This window comes from Indicator indicator, chromosome 2 (genome assembly GCF_027791375.1).
Source record: "Indicator indicator isolate 239-I01 chromosome 2, UM_Iind_1.1, whole genome shotgun sequence".
In the NCBI taxonomy this organism is placed as follows: domain Eukaryota; kingdom Metazoa; phylum Chordata; class Aves; order Piciformes; family Indicatoridae; genus Indicator; species Indicator indicator.
Genome location: NC_072011.1, coordinates 42,004,378 through 42,030,391, shown reverse-complemented (window position 1 = coordinate 42,030,391; position 26,014 = coordinate 42,004,378). Strand labels below are relative to the sequence as shown.

At 45.9% G+C, this 26,014-nt stretch overlaps 1 protein-coding gene across 1 annotated transcript in view; it reads left to right on the top strand.

Annotated features, from left to right (window-relative positions):
- MDGA1 (MAM domain containing glycosylphosphatidylinositol anchor 1) overlaps positions 1–26,014 on the top strand; it is a 154,386-nt gene that overhangs the window by 37,508 nt on the left and 90,864 nt on the right. Inside the window, exons 2-6 of the mRNA XM_054398519.1 lie at positions 10,040–10,179; positions 12,912–13,086; positions 17,513–17,709; positions 20,537–20,669; positions 25,630–25,899. Coding sequence (XP_054254494.1) covers positions 10,040–10,179; positions 12,912–13,086; positions 17,513–17,709; positions 20,537–20,669; positions 25,630–25,899 — 915 coding nt within the window. The remainder of the gene's footprint in view (positions 1–10,039; positions 10,180–12,911; positions 13,087–17,512; positions 17,710–20,536; positions 20,670–25,629; positions 25,900–26,014) is intronic.

Here is a 26,014-nt window from a genome sequence, read left to right as displayed (position 1 = left end):
GCATTTCTGTATCATCAGCACCCCTGTTTCTAATCATGTGCTTGCTGGGAGCAGGTGAGCACCCGTCAGAGGGATGCCAAGTCTCTGCTGTACCCTAGTACCCAGTATGTGGTTGTACTGGGGCTTGTGCCACAGTTGCCTGTTCCCGACCAAGTGGCTTGGGGCTGAGAGCTGATCTCATGCAGCCACCCTGCTTTCCTCCTCTGGGAAGTGATTTTGCCACAGGAGACCTGGGATACCTGTGGGATGGTTACTGCTGCGTGTCGAGCTTTGGACAGAGAGGAGCCTCTGCTGCCTGCAGTTTTCAGTAGGAAAAAATGGATTTAAAGTACTTAGATTAAGGGTAGCATTTGTATTTCCAGCTCCTTCCAACTGTGGTGAGAACAAAACAGGCTTTTCAGTGAAGTTTTATTTTAGTCTCTTTCTTATGGCCGTTACCACCCTCTGGCTCCTGCAGTGATTTCCTCTCCACCCCTGCTCAGTTTCACAACTGAAATAGCCTTTCACTTTCTGTGGAGGCTGGGTATAGCAGCAGGTAAACATGGCCATTTGTTGAATCTTGCCTCTCCTACCTAGAGAGGATGTTTGCACTGCCACCACGGCGTGATTGCCCTCACATCCTCAGCTCCCTCTGAGCTAGCTATAGATGGGGTCATGGAAGCAGCGGAGCTGTGAGAGGTGAGAATTTAGCATAGATTCAATGCCTGACTGTTTACTCAGCTTCTCAGATGGGCTTTGTGGTCTGCACTGAGCTCTGTGCCTTTGCAGGAGCTTGTCTGACAGCGATGGAGCTGTTTTAGTCATGTGGACAAAGAGGTCTGCAGCAGAGCTGAGACAACAGCTTGTCAAAGTCCCAAGGCTCTTGCTTTGCTAACCCCACAGTGGTGCACCCACCCTCTGGGATAAGCAGCCCTGAGTGTTTAATGTCCCCTTTTGCTCTTCATATAGACAGAAGTCCTCTCCTCTGACAGATCTCTGCCAGACCCCAGTTTTCACCTTGAAATTGAGGAATTTGGGCCTCAGGGTTTAGCACTTTGGACAGCATGAGCTAGAGTTTTGTAGAAGTACTCCTGTTCTTACCCAGCTTGTGTTCGTGTACTCTGATGGCATACTGGCTTGCTTTTTATTTGTTTTCTTCTCTGTTTTTGTCTGTTTAGTATATGTAGAGCTGGAAACCATCAGTCTTCCTGTGTTTCCAGGGGTGAATTTAAGCAGATACATGACTTTAGAGTCTTCACCAGGAAGGTCTGGAGCATCCTCTGCCTTTCCTTATTTTTCATGATTTGGGTGCCACAGCTGTTGCTTGATGTTTTTCCCCCTTTTGATAGGAAAAGGAGCCTGTAGTTATTCATTGATTAGAGTTCATGCACATTTGCTGCTAATCTAGTCAACAGATGATTAGCAAATTGACATTTTTTTTTCTCTCTTTTGGAGGGATTAAGTATGTGTTTGTGATCTTCTTTCATCTCCTATGTTAAATGGTCCAGAAATGAAACAACAGATGAGTTTCAAAGTATGCTGGTCTACAGATCTGTGCACATTTCTCTTTGTTGAACAGTTGCTGTTTTACTTAAGTGACTTAAAGTATAAAAAGGGAAGGGAAATGGAACAAGCAGTGCCAGCAGTGGCTTTAGAAATGAGCTCATCTTGACTTCAGGGAAACAGGAGAGAGGTTAAACCCTGGGGGCCATTTGAGCAAAGTCCATTTGTCTGTAAAAGTTATTATCAGTGGATCCTGGGGACATTACCAGTTGGGCTTTTCTACCTGTACTGACAAACTGCAGCATGCTTGTGAAAGGCAGTCTTCCTGGCTGAGTGGGGATGTGCAGCTTCAGTGGCTCCTGCATGCTGTGACAGAAGAGTGAAAAGGGAGGGCAGAGGTGCAAGATGCATGAAGAGCAGTGAGCCTTGGCTTTCCTGCTGACTGGCTACTGGGGGGGGGCTCCTGGTGATGGACATGCTGCAGACAGAGCATGAGGGCTTACAAAGGCCAGAGGTCAACAGAGCCTCTGTATAGACTGTAACTGATTATTACCCTTCAGAGGGTCGTGGTGTATGGAGCAGCTGAACATTAACTTGGGACTGGGGACCTGGTGGGAGTTTCAATAAGGAGGCAAGGGATTTAACTTTCCAAGTAGCCTGATACTGGCTTGTCCTCCAGGGACTGTTCCTGCAGCACATGGTCCAGATAAATGAGCGTGCTAGCTGTGTTAAGCTGAATTCCTTTCTTTGTAGCCTTCTTTTCTCTGACTGGGCCATTTCATTTTGGGTTGCTTTCCCAGCTGAAAACCAAGTCAGCCTGGCAGTGGTCTCTGCAATAGAAGATGCCTGATTTCTTCCCCAAGCTGCTTGCCTCGTTTGTGTTTTCCCCTAAAATGTTTAAGAGCTTTAAGTAGCAACCAGACAAGAAATGGCTTTTTAAGCACAATACTTTGAGCGCTCATCTTGGCAGGATCACCTTGCCTGAGCATGGTTCTGTGGCTCTTTGGGTTTTGCCACAAGATTTAGAGGTACAGCTCAGGCTCTGAAGCTATCACAGTTGGAAGTGGGTTGGGAGAGATGATAAAGTTTTCTTTACAGGCGTTATGAGACAGACACGCTTTCTTCATTTCCTAACCAAAACTGGAAGCTTCCAGGATGGTATCTTGAAGGTGCAGGCTCTGACCGCCTCCATATCTGGGGTGCCTAAAGATTTGAAGACAACTGAATTCATATGGCCAGCACTGAGTCATCTGTACAAATTCCACTTAGGCATAGGAGTCACAGAGTGATACAGAGTGATACAGAGTTTATGCCACCATAATGTTGTGTGCAACATCTGTCAGTTGATTCCTGTCAAGGAAAGTTGTTGATTGATTTTGCTCTGCTGCTTGATACTCTGCAGCTGGGAGGACCTCTGTAAGAAAATGTTGTGAACACCTAGGAAAACTAGAGATCCCCTGCAGGCAGGGGAGCTGGGTATTGGCGAGGGGTCACTGATGATCTGGTGACTCTGATACTTCAGTAAAGGACACAATACAACAGTTCTAAATTGAACAAAGGTCTTGTGAGATAGTTTTGAAGTCACTGGCAGGTGCACCTGCTATTTGTGACATCTCATGTGATCTTGTTGATGGCATTTTTTCTAAAAAAAAAAAAAGAACACAAACAAAATCAAAGAGATGCTTCAGGAAAGTGACATTGATTAAGCAAAAAAGTTATTTTAAGACTGTGCAAATCATCTAGCTGAGCTTTGTGAAAGGAAACTTTCTTTCTGGAGATGCAATCAGCCAGAGATGTAAAGGCATGTCTTGCCCTATTCCAAGGGGAGGAAAAAAAATATTAAAAAACAATCCCATGCTATTTTAAGTAGCCAGGTTTCATGCTCTATGGTTTCTCTGTGCATTTTCCATTGAAAATGAGATTCTTCTTTTGTTGCTCTGGGAGTACTATGGAGTGTTGTGTGGGGTAAGGTGTGGTTGCTTTGCATATCTTGGAAGTGGCTGTGTTTCTTTGGTGGGTGGACTGATGTTTGTGTTTTAGTGATTATCAGTTTACAAGTAGCAATGGAGTCTCCTGCTGAAACAGGATGCATTCCCTGCTGCTAACTTAGTCCAGAAGCACAGTATGCAGAATGTTTTGTTTTGAGTGTATGTGTTTTGGGCTGCAGGGAGAACACTGATGCATGGGAGCAAACCAGCCTCAGTGGTGATGTGTCTTGCTTGGGGTTGTAACCCTTAGCATCAGCATGCAAGGAGGGCTTCCTGATGGCTTTTGCTTTAGGATGGCCTTATGGTAGCACAGAACTGTCCAGGCAGCCCACCATGCTGAAAGAGTCAACAGGAGGAGGTTGGGTAAGGGGGAAGTGCAAGGAATATGAGGAGACCCAGGACCATGGATGTGCTTTGTTCCTCAGCTATCCCTGGGGGCTTCTTGCAGCTAGATCTGCCTGATGGTTGTGTTGTTGTTCCTCTGTAGCTTTGCTCTTAGGAATGTGAGCATCAGTGTGCCTCACTTTCACTGGGATTCTCTCAATGCGAGCAGCAATGTCTTGCCACAGATCTGCAGCCCAGATTGGCTTTCCTTTCCTCTGCCAGCCATTCTTTTTCCAGTCTTTCAGCCAACCCCACAAGGCAGTGGCTACCATCCACGAGTCAGTGTAGAGATAAAGCTTTGGCCATCTCTCACGTTCAGCTACGTTAAGAGACCATCACAGGGCTTCTGCATTGCCTTCCTATCTACTATGGGACTCGCCTGGCCTTTTGTTAAAAGTTAGAGCCTATTTAGGCTGAGGTGTACCAGGCAGCTTCAGCAAAGTGAAGATCCCTGGAGGGGCTGTGCACCCTTTGTCATTGTGCTGGTCAAAGAGGCTAGGAGAGGTTAGTGTGGTGAAGGAGGCGGTTCCCAAGCAAGTAAACAGGGAATGTGTTCAGAAAGTAGTGGTAAAAAATGTTCTTCTGGTCAGGCTGTGCAAAAATAGCCAGTCCCTGAGCTTAATTACACCTACCCACTGTCATCTCCTCTCACTGTGCTATTGTGTTGGTCTTAACTGCTGATGGGTATGGGTGGTCTTTCTTCAGCCATTAATATGCTATTGATCCACAGCTCTGCTGATAGTGTTAATGGACACTGATTGTGTATTATTATTTCCATAATCATCCTCAAGCTGCAGTGAATCTTCTTTTTCAAATGGCCCATCAATATGCCCTGCATTGTGGGCTTGGAGTTGGACTGGTTAATTTGCTTTGTCGAAGGTTTCAGCAAAGCCTGTGGTTTTCATCTGCAGTGGAGTGATCAATGAGATTGGCTGAACAGCGATAGAGCACAGCATAAGGTAGCTGCCATCCCCTCCCAGACCAGGCAAGAGCAGGGTGTTTTGTCTGACCATGAGGATGCTGCTCCTGCAGACTCTTCCCATCCTACTTGATCTTCGTCACTCCCCTTTACTATTGTGCTGGCTTCTCTTTGTGCCCTGCTAAGGGGTTATAACCCTTTCCTCAAAGGTCTTCATATTTGTATGTGCCTGTTCTTCAGAGTTGTGTAATGCATGAACAGACAAGATAAAATGCTAACCAAAACAGTAACTTCAAGGCCTGAGATGCTCCCTGGGTGCTTTGCCCTGCAGGGTCTGTAACACTGCTGCAGGGCAATTCCACCCATGGGCAGGCAGTTAGTGAGAGTGGCTGTTCAGCAAGGAAGGCCACATGTGGATTTCTTTAATGAAATGCTTATTCAACCCCACTGTGCTCCACAAACACTGAGTATTTTTCCCCTTTCTGGTAACTCCCTTCAAGGTGCATCCCTTACAAGCCATTCATTTAGGAGGGGAAGAGTAAGGGAAGGAAACAATCAGGTTCTTAAGGGGTGTAAGCAGCAAATCAACAGCTGATGCCCCCCACTAGCTTGTTCCCATGTAACTGAGCAGTGAATGTTCAGGGAGCCTGTGAACAGGGGTGGGGCAGGACCCTGACTTCTTTGCCTATTTATGTGCAAAAGAGGCTGAATTATAATTACATCAGATGTATGGAAAGGCATCACTTGTCTTGCAAAGCAGGCCTGAGGAGTAGATTGAGCCTGATGAAGAGGGAAAGCTCCAGGTGAAGCTTTTTTCTCTCCCGACCCTGCAGGAGAGTGCTAGCAAAGGTGGCTGGATTCGGTGTAGCTGCGGTTGCTGGGCCAGCAGCTTTGCAGATGTATATTCATCCTTGAGGCTGTCTGTAGGACACGTGCAGGTGCCAAAGGTGGTGGTGGGGCAATCTAACAGTGATGGCTAGTGTTAGTCTGCTGAGAAGGCAGCTGGTGCTGTGCTGCAAAAGAGGTGAGCCGCCTACCCTTGTGGGTGCCAGCTGTGACTGCGGGAGTGTCGGTGCAGTGTCTGTCACTCACCATCCTCGCTGAAGAACCTCTCATTGCTGCTATTGTAGCGATAGAACCTGAGGCTCAAAAAGATGAATGGCTAGACCTGTGAACCAAATACAGATTACTCAGTCCTCTCCAAAAGATTTCTTTCACTGTTCCTGCATTTTAATATTAGCAACCCCTAAACACCAAGAGTCTCAGCTTTGCAGATTATGGTAATAATAACATTGTACAGTACACTTCACTGGGAATAAAGTTGTTTTATCCACTCCAATTTCCTTTTGGTTTAATGTGTATATATATCAAGTGAAAGCATAGCAGAGGCCAAATGCATTGCAAGTGAGCCTTTTCCTGGGGAAGGTTCTAATTCTGAACCCTGCAGGTTCAGAATCTGATTTTTTTCTTTTTTCCCCTTAGTTAAGTATCTGGAACTTAGTATTTGTCTGGCCCAGTTTCTCTGGAAGCCTTTGTATTGGGAGCCTTCCCTAAGCTGATTTCTTACCTGGGAGTGGAGGTAATGACACAGCTGTCCCTCAAAATATTGGGGGGAAAAAGAGCAGGTGACAGCCTCTCCCTTCTTCCCCCATAGAGGTCACCAGAGGTTTTCTTTGGACCTTTGCTTCTGTGTTTGCTGGCCAGGGGAGGGGAATTCTGCTTCAGGAAAGCTTCACAGGGCAGGTTGTATCTATGCCAGGATTGTTCTTTGTGGAGCACTTCTGAGAATGGCTGAGATTGCTCCACAGCTTCATGCTCCAGCCTTTCTTTTCCCTCCTAAGGGCCTTCTGTGAAACTTTGCTCTGACAGACATGGTCCTGCCATCCTGTTGTGCAATGTGCAAGCTGTCTGCATGCTGAAATCCTCCAGGAGACCTGGGATGATGTCAAACAATAATGTATTCTTTCTGTTCAAGCACATTAAAAGTGCAATTAATCCTCACAGTCTCTCTGCCCATCTGTAATGTGGCATGAGGTGACTTTCCCAGCCTTTGTGTTCTGTGGCAGGCTGAGCTTGGAACAGAGACCTTCATGAGTCTCATCTTGTGATTTAATGCAGTCCCTGGATTGGTTCATTGCTCAGCCCCTACCACTTCACTAATGTCAAGTTGTAACAAAGGCAGAGTTTCTTAGGCTCCTGTGCTATCTACCTGAGTGCTTTTATTCCCAAGACAACCCCAGGCTTTCTAAGCTCTCCTTTGAGAGATGTGGGTTCATATAGGATTTAAGACATGGAAAAATGGTTGCTGGGGCTTCTGGGGACCTGGTGCTGTGATTGCAAGAGAGATGTTACGCTCTGAGTAGTGGGGATTCACTTGATGTGATCTTCCTTTCTAATGAATATCTAAGAGATATTAGTAAGGATAACAAAAGCAAGTAAAGACACCTATGAACAAAGCTGGGTGTGCTTTGTAAGCTTCATTACAACTCAGTGGATCCAGGGAGAATTTGGGAGAAGAGGATAAAATGATAACATGGGGCTTATCCCTAGGGTTGCCATTTTGCTATAGACTAGTGCCATAGAATGCTTTGTAGTGCCAAATAAGGATTAGCTTAAATACTATTTCTATCAAACTCAGAGACACCAGCAAATCACCACAAGGTATTTTGCACTGGAATAGTTGCACAAACCCACTCTAGTCTTGTACCAATGTACCTAATGATTTTCCAGTGGAAATTCCCCTTGTGGAAACACCTTTAGGCAGGTGGCAGAAAAGGATTCCGCTAAACAAGTGAAATTTAGAGGGGGGGCTCAAAGGAAAAAGAGCATAAGTTGAAAGACTTGCATTGTATACCATATGGGATGCAACAGAGCAACTGAAGGTAACATTTAACTGGGAGCTAGTGCTGCAGATAAATATTCTGATTCTCCATGGGGTGGCTGGAGATGTGTTTTGCAGCAAGGTCATATTTGCAAGGGGAGAATAGAGTCACCAGCCAGCAAATGCAACCAAGAGGCTGTGAAGGAGATTATGAGAGCTTTGCTGCTGCAGGATTCCAGGACCCCACTGAAATGCAGGCAGCAGAAGTTGGAGAGAATGGAAAGGACAGCATCTGTATTTTAACTGTAGAGCAGAGCTTCACAGCCTGAGTCTTGGCACTGTGATCAATGTTCTGCAGTGCACATGAGGTTAAAGGTGTGACAGCAAATCTACAGAGGACTGATTGGAGGGTTGGAACCACACAGGAGACTGTCATACGGGTTAAAGTGTATTGGCAAAAGTTATAGAGGATTCTGAGTTTTATCTTTGCCACTGTTCACTTAACAAGCATTCATGATGTGTTTTCCTGCTGATAAGTCACTGGTTTACTCACCACGTATAACCATACATGTATGTGTATACAAACACACAGATCTATGTAGGCACATAGTTAGGTTTCTGCTTTCTCCTGGTTTCAGCTCTGCCATCTAGGCAGGGGAGGGTCACTCCCCTGCTCAGGTGTATCAGTGAAGCTTTAACATTTAATTTCAGGATTTTGTAATGTTCAAGAGATGGCAGACACTTTCCAGGGAGTCCTGCAGAGGGAGAAGACAGGAGAGTCTGAGGCATTTGTCCATATTGCTCAAATACATATGTTACTTCTGTTAGTCAATAGTTTGGACAATAATAATGATTTTAATGAAGTGACACCACACTGGAAAGACAGAAGTCATGCAAAAAGAGGGAGCAGCTTGCTGCACCCTGGGTGCTGGGTGACCATGGCAGCCTGTGGAGCCCCAGCCGCAAAAGCAGCTTGCTGCTCGTTAGCCTCACATCTGCTCTTGTGTCACTGCTGCTTGGTCAGTGCATTGTGGTGACACCAGTTTGTACAGTGTGACCTCAAAGGCAGATCTCTTCCAGTGCTTGATCACAACCTACCCTGTGTCTGTGCTGCTGGTACATAATACCAGCATAAGTCTGAGTGCTTACCTCACCTAGGTGATTTGACTTACAGTGTTTTGGTCATGCTAGAAGAATTTAAAAATGAAAAAAAGTCTTTTGAAGCTCAGCTAACCCTGAGTTAGGAAAAAGTAGGTACTCAATTCAGCTTTGTGCAAAGCCTGTGCTTGTTTAGAAGGCTTGTTTAAGGTTCATGGCTTTAAACTCTTTGATCATATCCTCCATGATTTGGTCATTTGTGTTGTATTTCACTTATGGGAGCTAGAGGTGTGACTCCAGAGCTGGTATTGTAGCAAGACAGGGAAGTATTCCAAGGGGACTCTAGCTGAGGCACTGATTCTTAGACACATTGTGGGCTTCTCTGTTCCTTGAAGTGTGACTGGAGTTTTCCCCTGGAACAAGCACAGGTGTCCCATTGGTCTGCACAGTCACCTTCGATGCAACTCAGCCACTTCAGTGATCACACAACGCCTTTTGGAGTAAGGACCCAAAGGCTGTTTACATAGGGCTCTGAAGCTGAGAGTTCTTTCTTTAAACCCCCTTGCTCTCTTAGAACTTGTCTCTCCCTGCTGTGGTAAGGGCTACAGTGGGACACAGTTACCATTTAGGGGGGGTGACATTGAAAAATTATGTTCTGGGAACTTTTTTTTTCCATGTATTTTTCTACAGCTTTAGTCTTCAGTTGTATTCATGGCCAGACTGGCAGTAGCTAGGCTCAGTTTGGAGCTGTAGATGGAGAGATCCTTAGACATTATGGATCCTCTGATCCTGCAGATCCTGTTCCTTATGGCTCAGAGCTGACATAGATTGCTATGGAATTTGGGAAAGACTTGTTTCTCCGACACTGTGTTCCACATGTTCTAAAACGTGCTAAAATCTGTAGAGAGGTTTAAGGCCCTTTCTGACTCCACTTGATGGTTATCTCAGTCCTCGGCAAAGTAAATCACAGTCATCAGGGCTGGTTTAGACAGACATAGAGCAGCTGTAATTTGACCAGGTCCCTCTTTAACCACTTACACATATTTCTTTCTAGGAGAGATGACAGCAGGGACTTCTTGACTGTCAGTCCATGCAGGAGGGTCCTCCAAAAAAGCCCCATGTTTTGCTTTTCAGTGCCTAGAGCTGCTTTTAAAATAGCAGTTGACACCAGACACCCAGAAGAATGGGGAAAGTTGCTCAATTTAACATCTCCTGAAACCTTTTTGTCTCGTACCCAGAACTGCCTGGCTCCTCCTCTGTGCCATGGAAGAAGCCACTTTGGGCAGTGGGCATAAGGGGCTGGGGTGCTGCTTGTTTCCCTCTTTACCTCTTCTTTCCTCTCTGCAGCTCCTGCACAGGCCCAAATCATCCATGCTGGGCAGGCATGTGTGGTGAAGGAAGACAACATCAGTGAACGCGTTTACACAATCCGGGAGGGGGACACGCTGGTCCTGCAGTGCCTGGTCACAGGACACCCCCGGCCACAGGTAAGCTTTTGATCTTCTCACCCATGCTCCCATGGCACTTCTCTGTAGTCTCCACGTAGAGGAGAACTGTGGGCAGTGATGCAGCCAGCTTCCTCCTACAGGGTCAGATAGGGGTGCTGAACAGCACAAATGTTAGCTTGTTAAGCTGTGAAGCATCTAGCCTTGCATGCATGGAAAGGAGTTCACAAAGCTTTGCAGGAGCCTACGCAGACCTTCTGGTGGTCTTGAGTATGTGAAGACCCCAAAAAACCTGAAAGCCCAAACTCAATCCATTATATTATACAAAGCACCCTCAAATCTTTCTTCTTACAAAGCAGGAACAGCCTGAACAGGCTAGAGGACTGCAACTTCCTGCAGTTGCTGCCCACAGAAGTTGGTCTTTCATGGTCCATGAGTCTCTCAGCTTCTCTGGATGTGCAGCCAAGGGGAACCTGCTTGAGGGAGTTCAGAAAGTCGCTCATATTGCACTTCACTAAGTCCCACAGAGCCTGCTGGTCATTGTTTTATGGCCACTGGCCAGAGGTAGATTCAGACTTGCAGTGCTGGGTGTATCCATGCTATGGTCAAAGTCACAGCTCAGTGAAGAGGTAAAGGGTTGAGCTTGGCTAACTGCCATGGGTCTTCCTCAGGGTCCATGGAGGGTGGCATAGCTTCAAGCCCCATGCAGCCACCTCCTCACCCTTCAGGTACTCAAGCAGGCTGATTCAATGTTAGTGTGGATGTGTATGCAGAGATACTGGACCAGAGCATGGGTCTACCTTCTCCAGGTCACAGTGTGGCAGGAGTGGCAGCTGGTGCATGCTACCAGACCAGGTGTGCCAGAATGTACCCAAGGGATCCAAGTACACTGCATATGCCTTCTTGGCCCTCTGCCCCAATCCTGCCAAAGATATTTGTGTGAGAAGCCATGCATCTGTATACACCAATCAGCACCTCTGTGGACTTTCTTGTGAGGAGCTACTTGGCTAAAAGACAATGACAAAGGAGAGGGAGAGAGACTCAGCCAGCAGGATTTGAAGTGGTTTATCCATCAAAACATATCCTGGAAACAATAAAAAGGAAATTATCTGAGGCAAGCCAGGAAAAACGAGCAGCTTAGGCTTGTGACAGTGATGGTCAGATGATACCTCTGTATGTCAGAAATGAGGAAGTTAGCAGGACAGGCTCTGCCTAAGGATGTTGAATATGTGGGAAAGTGCTGGCAGGTTGCAAGGATTTGAGACTAAGTAGCCAGAGAGATTTGCTGGAACAGAGCCTCATACAGACAGCATGCTGGTGGGCAGCATTGACTTCATCGTTGCCTGGACATGCACAGTAGACACCAGTGTGAAACCACGTGTGACCAGGAAGGCTGGAATCCACACACAAAAAACCCAGCTAAACTCTTATCCTAACCGTTGTTTAATCTTCTCTTTTCCCTTCTATCAGCCAGTCATTAAAGCATGAAAATGTGGCCAAAATTCAATTTCAATCTCATTTAAGCAGAGATTAAAAAACTGGCTGAAGTGTCCTTGCAAACAGGAGACTCAGAGTCTTGGGGTCCTCAGACAATTTCATAAAAAGCCTTCAAAGGCTAAATAGATCCATGGTCTCCAAAAATCTGCTCAGTGTAGTGCTCTGGAACTGGCATATAGACAGTCCTGCTCTTTCCAGAGCATCATCAATCAGGTGGTGGCAGTGAGCTTTAGGAGAAGTCTGGTGGAGTGATCTGGGTATCTGGTCCATCTTATTGGTGGCCATCACTGAACGAAAAGTCTGGCTTCTTTCTGTTGACTGATCTTGATGGATCTCACTCCTAGAGTCTAGATGGGCAATAGTGTGGGAGACCACCAGTCACCAACCTTTAGAAGAGAAGTTAAAGAATACAAAACCAATGGAATGAGAAAATCCATCTTTCTTTCGTTATCTGGACTGCAGAAAACACGGGGAAAGTCTGTGCTGCCCTTGCTAGGGCTGTACCTCATTCCAGACATAAGAATATCTATTCAGTCTTTAGGAATGCTGTCTTTTTGCCACCATGAAATACCATACAGCTCTGTTGTCCCCACAAACCAGGATCTTAAGACATGTAAAATAAGGATGAAAAATGCAAGATAGCTTGAAATCTGAAGGGATTTTTTTAAAATTTTCTCTCTGTGTATCTTTAAAATCAAAGTAAAAGCTTCTGTGCTGCAAAAGGGTGACTTATAAAAATAACATACACAGAGGTTCTCCGTGGGAAAGGAGCAAGAGCCTGATAGCAACAACGTTTTCTCACTCTTACTTGGAAAAGCAAACAGCAGAAATAGCCTTGCTGTCCAGAGAAAGATGAGAGAGCGTTGACTGCAATAAAAGCTCTGTAGCTGTGACCTGATGTCTGCTGTAGCTTCATGGCCTACCAGCCACATGGGATCACTAGGCTTAATGCTGAAGGTCCTGCGTTGGGCAGATAGTGGTCTAAATCTAATCAGTCTGATGGGTTTACAGGACCAGAGCAGGAGTGGTAAGTACGCCATGTGTGTCTGGGTGAACTGAAGTGTTGTCATGGACACACAAACATGGGGAATGGTGATGGATGAGAGTCATCCACCAGAAGCTGGTCTACTGAGATCAGTATGGTCTGGTGGTGCTAGAGGGCCTGTTTTACAGAGCAGCCGGGGAGGAGGGGGAAGAGGAGCAAAGGAAGTGTTTCAATCCCTTAGGATCTGTAGTTTGTGTCACTGACTACTTGCATTTCTCTCATTCTCATGCAGGTGAGATGGACCAAAACTGCTGGCAGCGCATCGGACAAATTCCAAGAGACGTCAGTGCTTAACGAGACCCTTCGGATTGAGAAGATCCAAAGGCTGCAGGGGGGCCGCTATTACTGTAAAGCAGAAAATGGGGTTGGGGTCCCTGCCATCAAGTCCATTCGAGTAGATGTGCAGTGTAAGTCGTTTAGTGGCAACCCAGACCTTCCCACAGTTCTACTGCATGTCTCTGCCTTGCTGCAGGGCCAGCAGGGACCTGCATTGCCCTAGGACCATGTGTACCTGATTCAGGAGCAAAGGGAGTGGTGCAGTGTCCCCAGGGTGCCTTTTCCATAGGAGATTAGATCCGTCCCCAAGAAAGACAGTTCTTCCTGTCCATGTGAGTCATTCTTATCTAAACACTATGATGTCTGTCAGAAGATGGAACTTGTCTGGGATGCAGCATTATAGATGGCTTCTGATGTTTTGCTCTCCATTTCGAATCTGTCAATGCTTAAAGCAGGCCAATACTTCTTGAAATTGGGGGTGCCAGAGATGTTTGGGATATTTCTGAAACCAGAGCCCTGCTCCCAGCATTGCTGTCTTTATAGCATGATGGAAACAAAGCAAAAGACTCAGGGATGCACCTGAGGAGGCTAAGCTGTGAAGGTGTGAATGTGAAGGAATTTGAGAAACTTGGCTTCAGTTTTTCTGGCTGCTTTCAATGCTGGAGATGCTGTTAGCTGTTCTCTACTCTGGGCCCCAAGTTTTGAAGGCTTCTTATGCTGACTTAATGTTGTTTGTTCTTGGGTTACTCTGTCCAAAAGGGAGGGAAATGAAACTTTTCTTGTAAACCCTGTACGGAAGGAATCCAAGATTTAAGAGGTAGGCAACTTCTAAACAGATTTGGGCTCTTGGTGAAGATTACCATTCTGCCTGTCATCCTTGGCTATTCCCTGTTCCAGTTTTCTCCAACTGTAGTAACACCAAATCTCTTTCCTTGCTTGTCTCTTCTGAGAAGGCCTAGCCAGCAAGAGGTTGATGCTAAAAAGATGTAAAGTGTGATAAAGCAGCTGGAATTCTCACCAGCTCTTCCCATAGTCTTCCAATCAAGACGGTTTTCTGTGCTGAGGTGCGCTGTGGTTATTTGCCAGCAGAGCAACCTCCAGGCTTCAAAACCCCAGTATCTGCCTACACACTAGGCAGAGGTTTGCTGACAGCAGCTGCTGTCCGATTGCTGCTTGTTAGTCTTACTGTCCAGGCCTACAGTGATATGACCCTCACAAAGTGTGCCATAGACTTGAACGTCTTTACGCTTTGGCAGGTTCATGATCTGCACTTGTATTAGGTGGCTTGGAGCAGCTCCCATCTGTTCTGTCCTTGCCTTGTCCTGTACTGGAGTACTGCAGTGTGAGCACCATCCTACAGGCTGGGAAAATAGATTGCTTCAGCACCAGCTGCTTTGGATAAGATAAGCATTTCTTCCTGGGCATTGCGTAGCTTTGTCTGGAGGAGTTCTGACACCTACATAGATCTGCTTGGCTTCTCTGACCGTTTTTTCTCCCATGTGTGGTGAAGGCATGATGATTCTGCATTCCAAAGGGGATTTGCTTTTCTCAAGCCTTGCCAGGGCTGGTGTCTCTAGGAACAAGACTGCAACATCTTTATGCCCTGAGGACGCTCCCTTTACTTCTGGGGTGCAGGCTGGAGCTGGAGTGATGTAGTGTCCCGTGGTCCCTCGTGCAGCTCTGACCTGTAGAACTGTGGGGCTAATGGGATGGCCAAGGGCTTTCTCATACTAACATCTACTCTGCAGATGGACTTGGTAACGCACCTCTGTTCTGCTCACTCAGTTTTTGGGGAGGAGACACTATTTTCTGCTAGTATTTGCAGGCAATACAAGGGAACACATAGGAAAAGCCACAGTTTGTGTTGAATGCTCACCCAGGCAACCTTCAGCTGAATGAACCAGAATTTGAAAACAATCCCTTTCTTTCCCTGCATCCCAGTTTGTAGTTGGAGGTAAATAGTTGCCTTTCTGTGAATCCTGGCGTCCTTGACAGCTGATGCTAGTTCTCACTCATACTTTTAGCATTAGTAAGGTTCTGTGGAGAACACACCTTGTTGCTGAGAGGATTTTAAACTGGAAATGCTAGCCTGTGTAGCAAGTTATTCCTTTGCCCCAAGTGGCCATCAAGTGAGGCTTTAAAGTATTGGTTAGATACCGGGAGAGAGGCAGGTGCAGTATTTCCATATGGGAACGAGAGAAAGTAAAGAAAAAGAAAGAATGGATGTTTGCAAGCTTATATTGCACATAGAAACATCCCATGTGATCATCACCATGAGCAGCCTTGGGCCAAATTTATCATCACTGACATCAGTAGTGTTACTTGTACATCAAGGACATACATATTGTTGTAGGCCTTATTTTAGCTTTTCTCAGGAGGGCTAGACTTAGAGCTGACTGCTATGAAAGAAGCCTGAAAGATTTGAGGGAAGAAAGGTTTAGCAGCCAAAAGGAAGATGTTTTCTGTGTGTGGAGTAGCTGGGAGCCAGGAGACCTGAATGATGAGTATCCTCTGATCACTAAGGGAAGTGTTTTGCCATGCATCCTGTTGAGAAATGGAGCCCCAGAAGGATGGTAGCTATGGAGTTCCTTCTGTAACATTTGAACACATAAAGGAGAGTTAAGGACAAAGGAGGGAAGAGGAGAGGCTGTTCCCCAGGTTGTGGTCTAAGAGAACCTGGTGCAAAATTCAGTCACCCACACACAGAGGCAGCACTGTACAGAAAGGATCCCCTTTTTTCCACCTGTGTATGTTTTTCTTCAGCTGTGCATTTTGGTTTGGGAGGTTTTGTGCCTTATCATTGTTCAGCTAATGGCTCGACTCATATCTCTGAGCTATGGTGTGGTCAAGATGACAAATCTCAGGTCCCATTACAATTGCTGTCTGCCAAGCTTAAACCTCACTAAAATATGCAAATTCACAAGTTGGAACTTGTGATTCTGCAGAGGTGTTTAAGGCCAGGCTGGATGAGGCTCTGGCCAACCTGATCTAGTGTGGGGTGTCCCTGCCCATGGCAGGGGGGTTGGAACTAGATGATCCTTGTGGTCCCTTCCAACCCTGACTGATTCTATGATTCTATGAACTTGGATTATTTGGATGAGCTGAAACTCATCTCTACTTCCCCTTTGTTTGTGGGAGTCAGATTTCCAAATTTACAAGCCTCTAAAATAAAATACAAAAATTAGATGGCATAGGAGAGCAAGCAATGATGAACATGCCCTCTTCCTTTGGGCTAACATGTGAAGAAGACAGTGCTGGCAGTGCAAGGGGATGCTGGGTGTGTGTGCCTTAGTTTCCTTGCAGCTGGAGATGGGATTATAAAGCTGCTGAAAATGCAGAACTGCTTCAGCTGAGCTCAGCAGATGCCTTTTATGACATGTTTAAGGGCATGGAGATGGGTTTCAGTTTAGAAGGTCAGTTGGTCCTATCTTGCTAAATGATACCTTACATTTGATCCCAATCAGTCTCAAAGTTATTCTGAGATGAGAATCCCTCTGAGTTTTTTTGGTTTTTTCCTGTGCTTCCTTGATGTTTGGACATTGTTGTGGTGCAAAAGCCCAAGAAAATGATACCTATTTTTAGCAGGATGGCAGACTCTGGGAATCAGTGTGTCGTGGGTGGATAGAGAAAGTATGCTTCTTGCAGGACTATTGCTTGTGTCCTTGCAAAGTGAAGTGACTGAACCATGGATCCCAGCATGACAGCTGCATGTCTGATGAAGGTGTGGTAAGGAAATTGAAAGGGGCATTTTTTTTTTGGTAAAGGGATAAACCAGAAAAGAATCTGTTTGGTTTAGGGATGGGTGATAGGGATGCAATAGTAGAAGTTGTTGAAGAGGAAGAGTCAGTACACATCTCAAAAAGAGGAAAATAGACAGAGGATTTTTTAATAGAAAGGGAGAGAAATTGTACATCCCTTTCACAGTGTTTTGCATTTTGTGTTCCCATGGCACCCTGTGAGACTTGCTGCTGTCTAGGAGCTGAGGCTAGATTTCAGCTTCTTGATCTTGTCCTGGCTTCTACTTGACTTGAAGGTTTGTGGTCCTTTTTGTGAGCATTTCACAGCCATGGGCTTAGCCACATGATTTCAGAAGAGATTTGGGAAGTCGAAACTGGAAGCAGAAGAAATGACAATGGAGCATTTTCCTGAGATCCTTCTGACCTCTCACTGAAGTAGAGAGCAACTGATTTTGGATGAGTGGTGTCATTGGGGAAGATGAGGCAGCTCACTGGTTTGAGGGCATGTAGCAGGCAGTTTGCTTGGGGATCACATAGAATCTGCAAACCAGAAGGTGCTTTCTGTTCTCTGAAGGTTGTGTGGTAAGTGGGAAAATTTTGGCTTTTCCTGTCTGTTCACTTTCGATATTGCTTGGTTCAGTTTCGATATTGCTTGTTACCTGCACTCAGATGAGCTCTTAAGTCAGCAGTTGTCATCAGCTACATGTGTGGGAACTACGAGTCTCCTCTACGGCACGTGGAGCGCCAACTGCTCTGCAGGCTGTACGTGCAGACCAAGTTTCACTAACAACAGCTCTGGCCTTCCTTAACTTCCTTCCAGATCTAGATGAACCTGTTCTCACCGTTCACCAGACCATTAGTGATGTACGTGGCAGCTTCTACCAGGAGAAGACCGTCTTCCTCCGGTGCACTGTCAACTCCAACCCACCAGCTCGCTTCATCTGGAAACGGGGGGCTGAGACCCTATCCCACAGTCAGGACAATGGTGTGGATATCTATGAACCTCTCTACACACAGGTGAAAAACCCCAAAGCTCCACCAGCTTGTCTTGAGCATCTTGCTGATGCAGGGTACTCTGTAGTGGATGGTGCTTCTTTCCCTGTATGGATTGTGATGCTGAGGAGAGGGTGGTAGCCACTGCAAGGAATACTGTCTCTGAGAGGGCTCATAGAGCCTATTTCTACACACAAGTTCTTGGGGCCCAAGAGGAGCAGAGCTGCAGGAGGGAGCATGACAGCCTTCAATTCCCTTCCACTTTTTGGTACTGTCCCTGAGAACAGGTCACAGCTCCCCTGAGTTCATGTGGCTGTTGAATGGCTGAGACTAAAATCCAAGCAAACAATCCCAAGATTCAGTCTCCTCTATATCTCTCATTATTCTTTTTTTTTTTCAAAAAAACCCCTCTGTTATGTTCCCAAGCTCCATAAATCAGGGGAATTGCTTCCTGTTTAACAATGTGAGTGAACTGCAGGAATTGCTGTGGGATCCATGAGGCAAATGATGAAAAACTTCTCCTAGCAGCTAGAAGTAACAGAGGCAGCCCAACTCCCTGGGCACTTTCTGGCTGTCATCCTGTGACAGAGAATCCACGTACTTTCTGCCCCTCCTGCTTGCCTCTGCTGCACTTGCCCGTCTGAACACTACTTTCTTCATGGTGATTAGCCTGCCAATACAGTGGGAGACAGGAAGTTTTCTCTGGCCAAGGTATGCTGGGCATGTTTTTCAAAGCTGAGCTGTGGCTCTGAATGTCCTTCAGATGTGAACCAGCCACAGCACTTCCAGCTGGGCTGTTTGGCAACACAAGGCATTGATGGGTGGGAAGAGAGGGCTGAAAGAGCCACTCCTCAGGGCACTCATTTCATCCCATGCACCCCCTCATGTTCCCAAAGCTGGACCCTGAGCACATTCTGGCCGAGTTTGATTTCTGAGCAATGCTCCAGGCAACCTTTCAGTTGATGTAGTCATGTTCATATTTTATTGAAACATGCCATCTCTGCAGGTCATGAAAATGGGCAGCCAAATGGAAACATTCAGAGGGATGAGGAGAGAGAAGAAAGCCGCAGGTTAGCGGCACATTTGCAGAGATGCTGTAGGTCAGCACTGCTGTTGGGCCCTGAAGAAAGCTTTGTCTAGTCCAGTGCTAGCTATGTAACATACAACCAGGACATCCCTGGCCTTAGAGGAAGCCACCATGGGCTCTTTCAGCTTTCACTAAGACCAGTGCAATTAACAAGTGAAGTTGCTTAATGAGAGGGTGTCTTAGGACTTGAGATCTTTTCTTCAGCTAGATAAAGCATCTGGCAGAATTTTCGCCGTGTTGCAGCACTAATGTGTAAACGACCCAGCATCCTGCAGCTCCTGTCAGGCAGAGTTCCCACCATGACGGATTGTTCCCGTCTGAGAGAGGGTGTTAGGACTGCTGTGCTCACACAGGCATGCCCTTATGGTCCTCTCCTTAGCACCAGCATAAAACTGTGAGTTTGGGTTGATAAAAGTTGAAGTTAACAAAAAAATACATTTCCACAGCACTTCTGGCAGTGAAAAACCTTGCTGGAGCTCAAATGCACTGTGTTTAACAAAGCACCCTTCGCAGGGGGTTCTGGTGGTGTCTTAGAGATGGACCGCTCTCAGGGGCAGGTTTGGTAGGCTTTTACTTTAATAAGAAGGTGAAGACTTTAAGCTTTTTAAAACTAATTTACACTGAAAGTTTATACACATTTAACCAACATTTACTGATCAATAAACAGGAGATACATATGACCCTGTAAGTAAGTACTTGAGGTGCACATTGTAAATGCCATCGTTTGCGTGGCATAGCAACCTATCTCAGGAGACAGGACTTTCACAGGGTTACTGGTCTCCTAGGTATTTATCTGTATAATTTACTCAGTTCAGATGCTTGTTTTCTGCATATTAGCATGCCTGAGCTCATTGTCCAGTCCCTGGAGGTTGTCTTCAAGAGGATTTGTTGTGCTGACACCTTCTCACATTTGCAGGCAATTATGGAACGGTTTCTCCAAAAGAGATTTAGACAAACACAAAGTAGAACAACAGCGACAAGCTGTCATGGGAAGACACATAGGTTGCAGGGCATACTAACCACAGTATGCAGCTCAGAGCTTTCCACACTCCACAAGTAAAAATCTACAGAACATATCTATTGTTAATTTAATACCTCAACTCTGTTTATATATCAAGCCAGGAAATAATGGAATGCCAAGGAATGGGTTTGTTTGCTTGTTACTGTAGTATGAGAAAAGGCTATCAAAGTCTGTGCAGTCACTCTGGATTTACACCAGTGTAAATGAGAACAGACTCCACAGAAGAAAGATCAGAATGCTGGGGCTGGGGGGAGGAGGATGTATTCTTTAAGTATTTCTCTGAATTATCTTTTTCCCCTGTACTGAACATTTTTGCAGCATAACTAACTTGTCATATTTAGGTCAGTATTAATGCTTAAATCTGCTCTGATTTGATTTCGTGGTGCCTCTTAGGGTCTTATCAGCATCTTGATGTGAGATCTCAGGGTCTGTTCTGGGACATTTTTCAAGATCCACAAGATGATTCTGATGGCAGATAACGAGAAATTATGCCTGGACCTGTTTGGCTGTGTTTTCAGGTTAGATGTCAGTTGGTTGCTAGGTGTTTGGAGAAATCCTGGAGGTGGAGTTACAACTGCAAACATTTTGTGTCCTTTATATGTAGGTAGGAGCACTCTGAGTCTGCACAGTTCCCTGAGGTTTTGATGGGAGCTGCTGGTAATCTGTCACTTTTGGGACAGTTTTGGGACTTGCAGTGACAAACTGTGTGTTGTACACCTGTGTCTTTTCTTCCCAACTCCCAGGGTGAAACCAAAGTCCTGAAGCTGAAGAACCTGCGGCCCCAGGATTACGCCAGCTACACATGCCAGGTGTCCGTCCGTAATGTCTGCAGCATTCCTGACAAATCCATCACCTTCCAGCTCACAAACACCACAGGTAAGAGGGTATACACAGGGTCCCTTTAGCCCTCTGACCCCTCGCTTGCTTAGCCCTCCAGGAGTGTAACACAGCACCCTGTCCAGGGCCTGCAGCACCTCATGTATATGCACATGGCTGCTAGGCTTACAAATCCTTCATGCAGAAGTTTTGTGGCCAAGGATGCTCTAATACCTTGTAGCTCTCTGATAGCTGGTGCCTCGGCCAGACCTGCTGTAAGATCATTAAAACAGACTACATGTAGGTGTTGAGGCACTATGTAGTTTTTAATCCAGACACTTTTATTTATTTATAGTTCTAAGTGACTTTAAAAATAGATTTGATACAGTCTAGAGTAGGGCAGATGCTGCAGGAGTTCTTACAAATAATTCATTTGTGTGTGACTCTGGCCTGGTTTGCCAGGCTGTGTGCTCAGCACCTCCCAACTAATGGGGTCCACTGGTGCTGTTGTTAGTGGAAAGCAAATTATCTCTGATGCCTTCCCAATAAATGAATTTTACACACATGTTCGTACTGGCAGTGCTTGAGTGCGCTTCCAGTTGCAGACAGAGTGAGATTGATGCCTCTTGCTTGACTTGCAACAACTGAGTATCATGTACCAAATGCCTGCAAGGACCTGATTACCTCACCCCCAACCCCGCAAAAAAAAAATCACACCCACAAAGGCTCCACCACACATTGAATGTTTTTTAATATTATGTAAATGTTGAGTAATCACCTCCAGCCCTAGGCTATTCCATGATCAGGAAGAAAGGCATTGTAGTTGTTTGAATTATTCACCTCTCTAATGTATCACGAAGCAGTCTGCACCCCTTGTGTCATCTTTGTGCAGTGGAAACAGAATTCTTTTGATGTTGCCAACTGTTGATGGGATTTTGTTGATACTGTATAAATTATGTTTATTGATCTGATTTGAGCCCATGGTGCTCAGCAATAGCTGCATGATTTTATGTAGAAAGAACAAAAATAATGAGCTTTAAAAAGTGAACTGTACCTAATGTCAGAAAAAATATTCTCTATGTAGTAAGATCTCTGAACATGTTTCAAACCACTCACTCCACTGCCTGAGTTTGCCTCAGGATGAGACTAGTGAGTGCTGGAATATTCCTTTTAAAAGCTTACACTGTGCTCATGAGGAAGAAAGGGACCTCATACAGGTTTTCTTCCCTGTTGTCTTTACTTTTGAAGAGTTAGTAAATCAACTTTTTCTTTATGTCCACTCCCCACTGCCAGCCCAAGCACAGGAAAACTACCCTTCATTTCGATCATGCCTCTTTACTGAGTGAATGAGGAAAATGTGTTTTTCAGGTTGTAGCCAGATCAGAAGCCAGTGCTATGGCTGAATTTACATGAACGTCTGAAGTACTTGCCTAAACTCTGAACCTGGACCACGCAGCACAGAAGTCTAGTTCTTTTTTCCTGCTGTTTATTTATAGATGCAAGTTTATGCACAGTTGCAATGCAGTCTAACACTACAAGCTCAAAGCAGCCACGGAAAATGTGTTTCTAGCAAATTGTATTAACAGCTGGCAGTGAAAATGAAGCTGGTATTGCAGTCTAAGTAGGGTCTGTGCTAAATAATACAAGTCTATATAACATGAAATATTATCTGACTTACTTGCCCTGTAGGTAGTATTGTGCATAGATGAGAAAATATTTGAAGAAAAATCTTTCATGCTTTCCTTTTTTGTATAAATCTTTTCTTTCCCTCTTGCAGGGAACCCAACAGCCTACATAGCCTGGCTGTGCCCAGAATCCTGAGCAGCTTCACTCGGGATGCCTTTGCAACTGATGAGGGCCCACAGGGTGATGAGGTGCATGAAAATTGATCTCTTAAATATTTATAGACCCGAGTACTACAGACCTGGAGGGGAATTGGTGGGTCAGGTCATGTCAGGTCAAAGGTATCTTCCCAGTTCATTTTCTGTTCCTCAGCTGGCTCTCTTTAGCTCCTCTGAAAGTGGCCTTTGGGCAGATCAGTCTCCAGTAAGGAGATGTGCTCCTCCCAAGTGCTTTGTCAGCAGCTTGGCCGTTGCAGGAGGGGATGGGTTCTGGGTGTGCAGCCTTAATGAGAAGGAGGTTTCCCATGCTCCTCCTCTGATCTGCTGCTGGTGTGTAGCTCTGCAGCACCAGGTTGGGGCCAGCTCAGCACTGGGCTGTCATCACCTACTCCAGTAGGGGCAGGCTAATGTTTTCCCCTTCCTCAATTTCTGCAAAATTAAGCAGCCCAGCAGGTTAATTCTCCTGCAGTTTTACTGCAGCAAATTGGACTTCAAAGGGAATTGAAAGCGACTCTTTGTTTTTAATGGTCCCCTTGCTGCTCAGCAGACTCAGCCAGCAGGTTTTCTGAGCCAAGAACAAAAAGAGTTGCCACAGGTTACAAATAAATGAGATTCATCTCCTGCATAACAATGTCTGCAGACTGCTAACCTCTGTCTGCTGATGGGAGTGGAAGCCCATGAAGGCTGCCACAGCCAGGGCTCTATTTTGAGCCCTGTCATGGGAGCTGACTGCCTGGGGCTATGTGGGTGGCAGCTTTGTCATTTCTCTGCCTCCTTCTTGCATGGATGCACAACATTGTCCTAAGGCAGTGCTTGCACCAGATTGTCACCCTTTTTCCATGTTGCCTTGCCCAGCAGTGAGCAAGATGAGTGTTAATCACACACATGCACATCAAATGCTACAAGAACCCTACATATTAACCATAGCCTGCAGGACCTCTGGTTTGTGCTCCCCAACTCCAGTGTCTTCTCTCTGGACATAGGCTAGTCTCACCTTTACTCTGGCTCTGACAGGGATGGATGGAGATTCCTGGGCAAGGTGCTGCATCTGTCAGTTTGTGCCCTGTGAACCTGAGACCAGTTCACTGTCAGTGGGCAGGAGCAACTATTTGGTGTCTGCTCAGCTGACAGCCTGTTAGTGACAGGGCTTTATAGCATCTTGTGAAACCACCTGGGGCTTGGAGAGGACATACAAATCCTTCCTTTGCCAATTACTGTACTTTAACCCTTGCACACTGCTACCAAGACCAACAAGGAGGCCCGGTCAGAAGCTCTGAGTGAAGGCTGTGGCCTTCCAAAATTCAAGGACAGCAGTCTCTGGCCTCAAAATGGAGGAGCCACCTTCTTCCTTAGGCACAGCTGTCTACCGCTGGCACAAATATCATGTATTGTGGCAAGGGAGAGGGCATTTGATTCAGTGCCCCAAAGCAATATCCCAGCATGGCAGTGGTTGTGCTGCTAAATTATGGTGCTGGTACTGAGGAGAGAGCAGTCCCCCTCGCCTTGTTTGCATGGGCTGTAATTCAGAGATCCAACACAAATCCAGCACAGCTCATTAACGCAAGGTCCAGGGAGAGAAGAGGCAGAAATAATGATGCTGTTAAATCAAGCTTCATGAATATGGAACAATGTCTTATTTTGCATTATTATGGCTGTTACTTTTAAACATACTTGCTGCCTTTGTGTTGGGAGCTGCTACTTTCTCAGCTTCATCTGAATGGAGCCAGTGATGGTGCTGACAGGGGCTTTAAAGGGGTTTTCATGGGGTGAAATAGAGAATACGTAAGGAAGTTGTTTTGTTGAGTTTCTGGAGGAGGATGTAGTGAGAAGGGTGCAGAAATAAAATAAATTAAACCAAAACCAGGTACTGGGCTATTCCGAGGAGGGGTTACCTAGATGTTTTGAATCAGTCTCAGTTTAGTTGTGCGAGAAAGACAATCCCTGTGACCTGGTCTGTAGCCCTCATGTCTATAGAAAGGTATGTTTGACATCTATGGAGATGAAGGAGATTTAAGAGCAGGTGAAAAGCTGCTATTTATGGTCTATTACAATGCAGATAGGTCCTAGTCCTCTGCATCAGGCTCTAAGCCACAAGAGCCAGCTGCTTGTCAAAGGCTTTCACTCTCATAGAGGTCTAGTTGGGTGTAAGAGATGCAGAGGCATATTATGAGATAGCTGAGGTTCTTTTTTTAATGGTAGACCTTCCTCAAAACTCATTCTTGATATGTCAACTCTGTATGGGTGGAGTGATTCAATCTCAACTGTCCTTGAACACAAATAACTGTTGGGTTCAAACAGGATCCTCTGAGCTTGTCCTTTCATTTTCACCTCCCCATCACGGTGCAGGTCTGGTGGTCAGGCATAAGGAGCAGGCCGTGACTGGGCATACCCCTGGTGCTCTGCCTGACCTTACCTTGGGATTGAGAGTACTGTCCAGGAAAGAAAGACGTTGTGGTGAGCTTTCCAGCATGCTTTGGGTCAGGTCCTGAGATGCTAAACTCAGTCTGTGACTGAAAACTTCCCATGCCTTGTAACAATCTCTTTTGTGATTCATACAACAGTGTTGCAGCAAGAGAAATACAGGTGCTTTAGCAGGAGCTACCAATTAAGTCTTTTCTCCAACACTGCTTCTGCTTGCCTAGAGTTAGGGTGGTTAGATACAGGGACAAAAGAAGGCACTGTGGTGTCTGCAGATGAGTGGACTGGATGCAGTGCAGGTAAGTAATGCAGAGCCACAGTAGCTTTCTATTGCCATTCTGCCTTGCTGCAGTTGTTCACATCAGGAGTCAAGAAGCTTCTAGCTTTGCATTTTCCATTGCCAAATTTTGTCTGATTGCTACTCCTGCCTGTGCAAAGGGGTTCATCAGGCTTTTTTCTGACCTGAGTCCTAAGCCCTAGAGAAGCTGTACTGAATACTTGTAAAATATCAAACCTAGGTTGTACCCCAGTCCTAAGCCCCGTCATGTGTGACCCCCTTTCTGTTGCAGTGGGAAGTCCTGGCTGCAGTGTTTTCTAACCATAACAAAGCAGCATGCTCTAACTCAGACACGATTATGCTCATGCTTTAGGTTCACAAACACCTTTCATTTGTGATGAATTCTTGGATCTCTTCAGCTCTGCATGGGCAAGTGTATGGGTCTTTTTCAAGCTCAGAAGTGTCTCTTTTTGTATTCTTCCAGCTCCACCTGCTCTGAAGCTATCTGTCAATGAAACGCTGGTGGTCAACCCGGGTGACAACATCACTATGCAGTGCTCTCTGACGGGTGGTGATCCACAGCCAGAGGTGGTTTGGTCTCACTCTCCTGGCCCAATGCCTCCCAATAGCCTTGTGCAAGGAGGCAACCTCACCATTTGGAGGATCCATGTGGAAGACTCTGGCTACTACAATTGCACAGCCATCAACAATGTGGGGAACCCAGCAAAGAAGACTGTGAACCTCCTGGTGAGGTGTAAGTTTCAGTTTGTCTCAGAGTGTGGGTTTGTAGGCTGGAGGGCCTAGGTTTGCGTTTCTCCTGGCTGATCTTGTGTAGCTGAGGGTGAATGTGATACTTAGCCATGATTAGT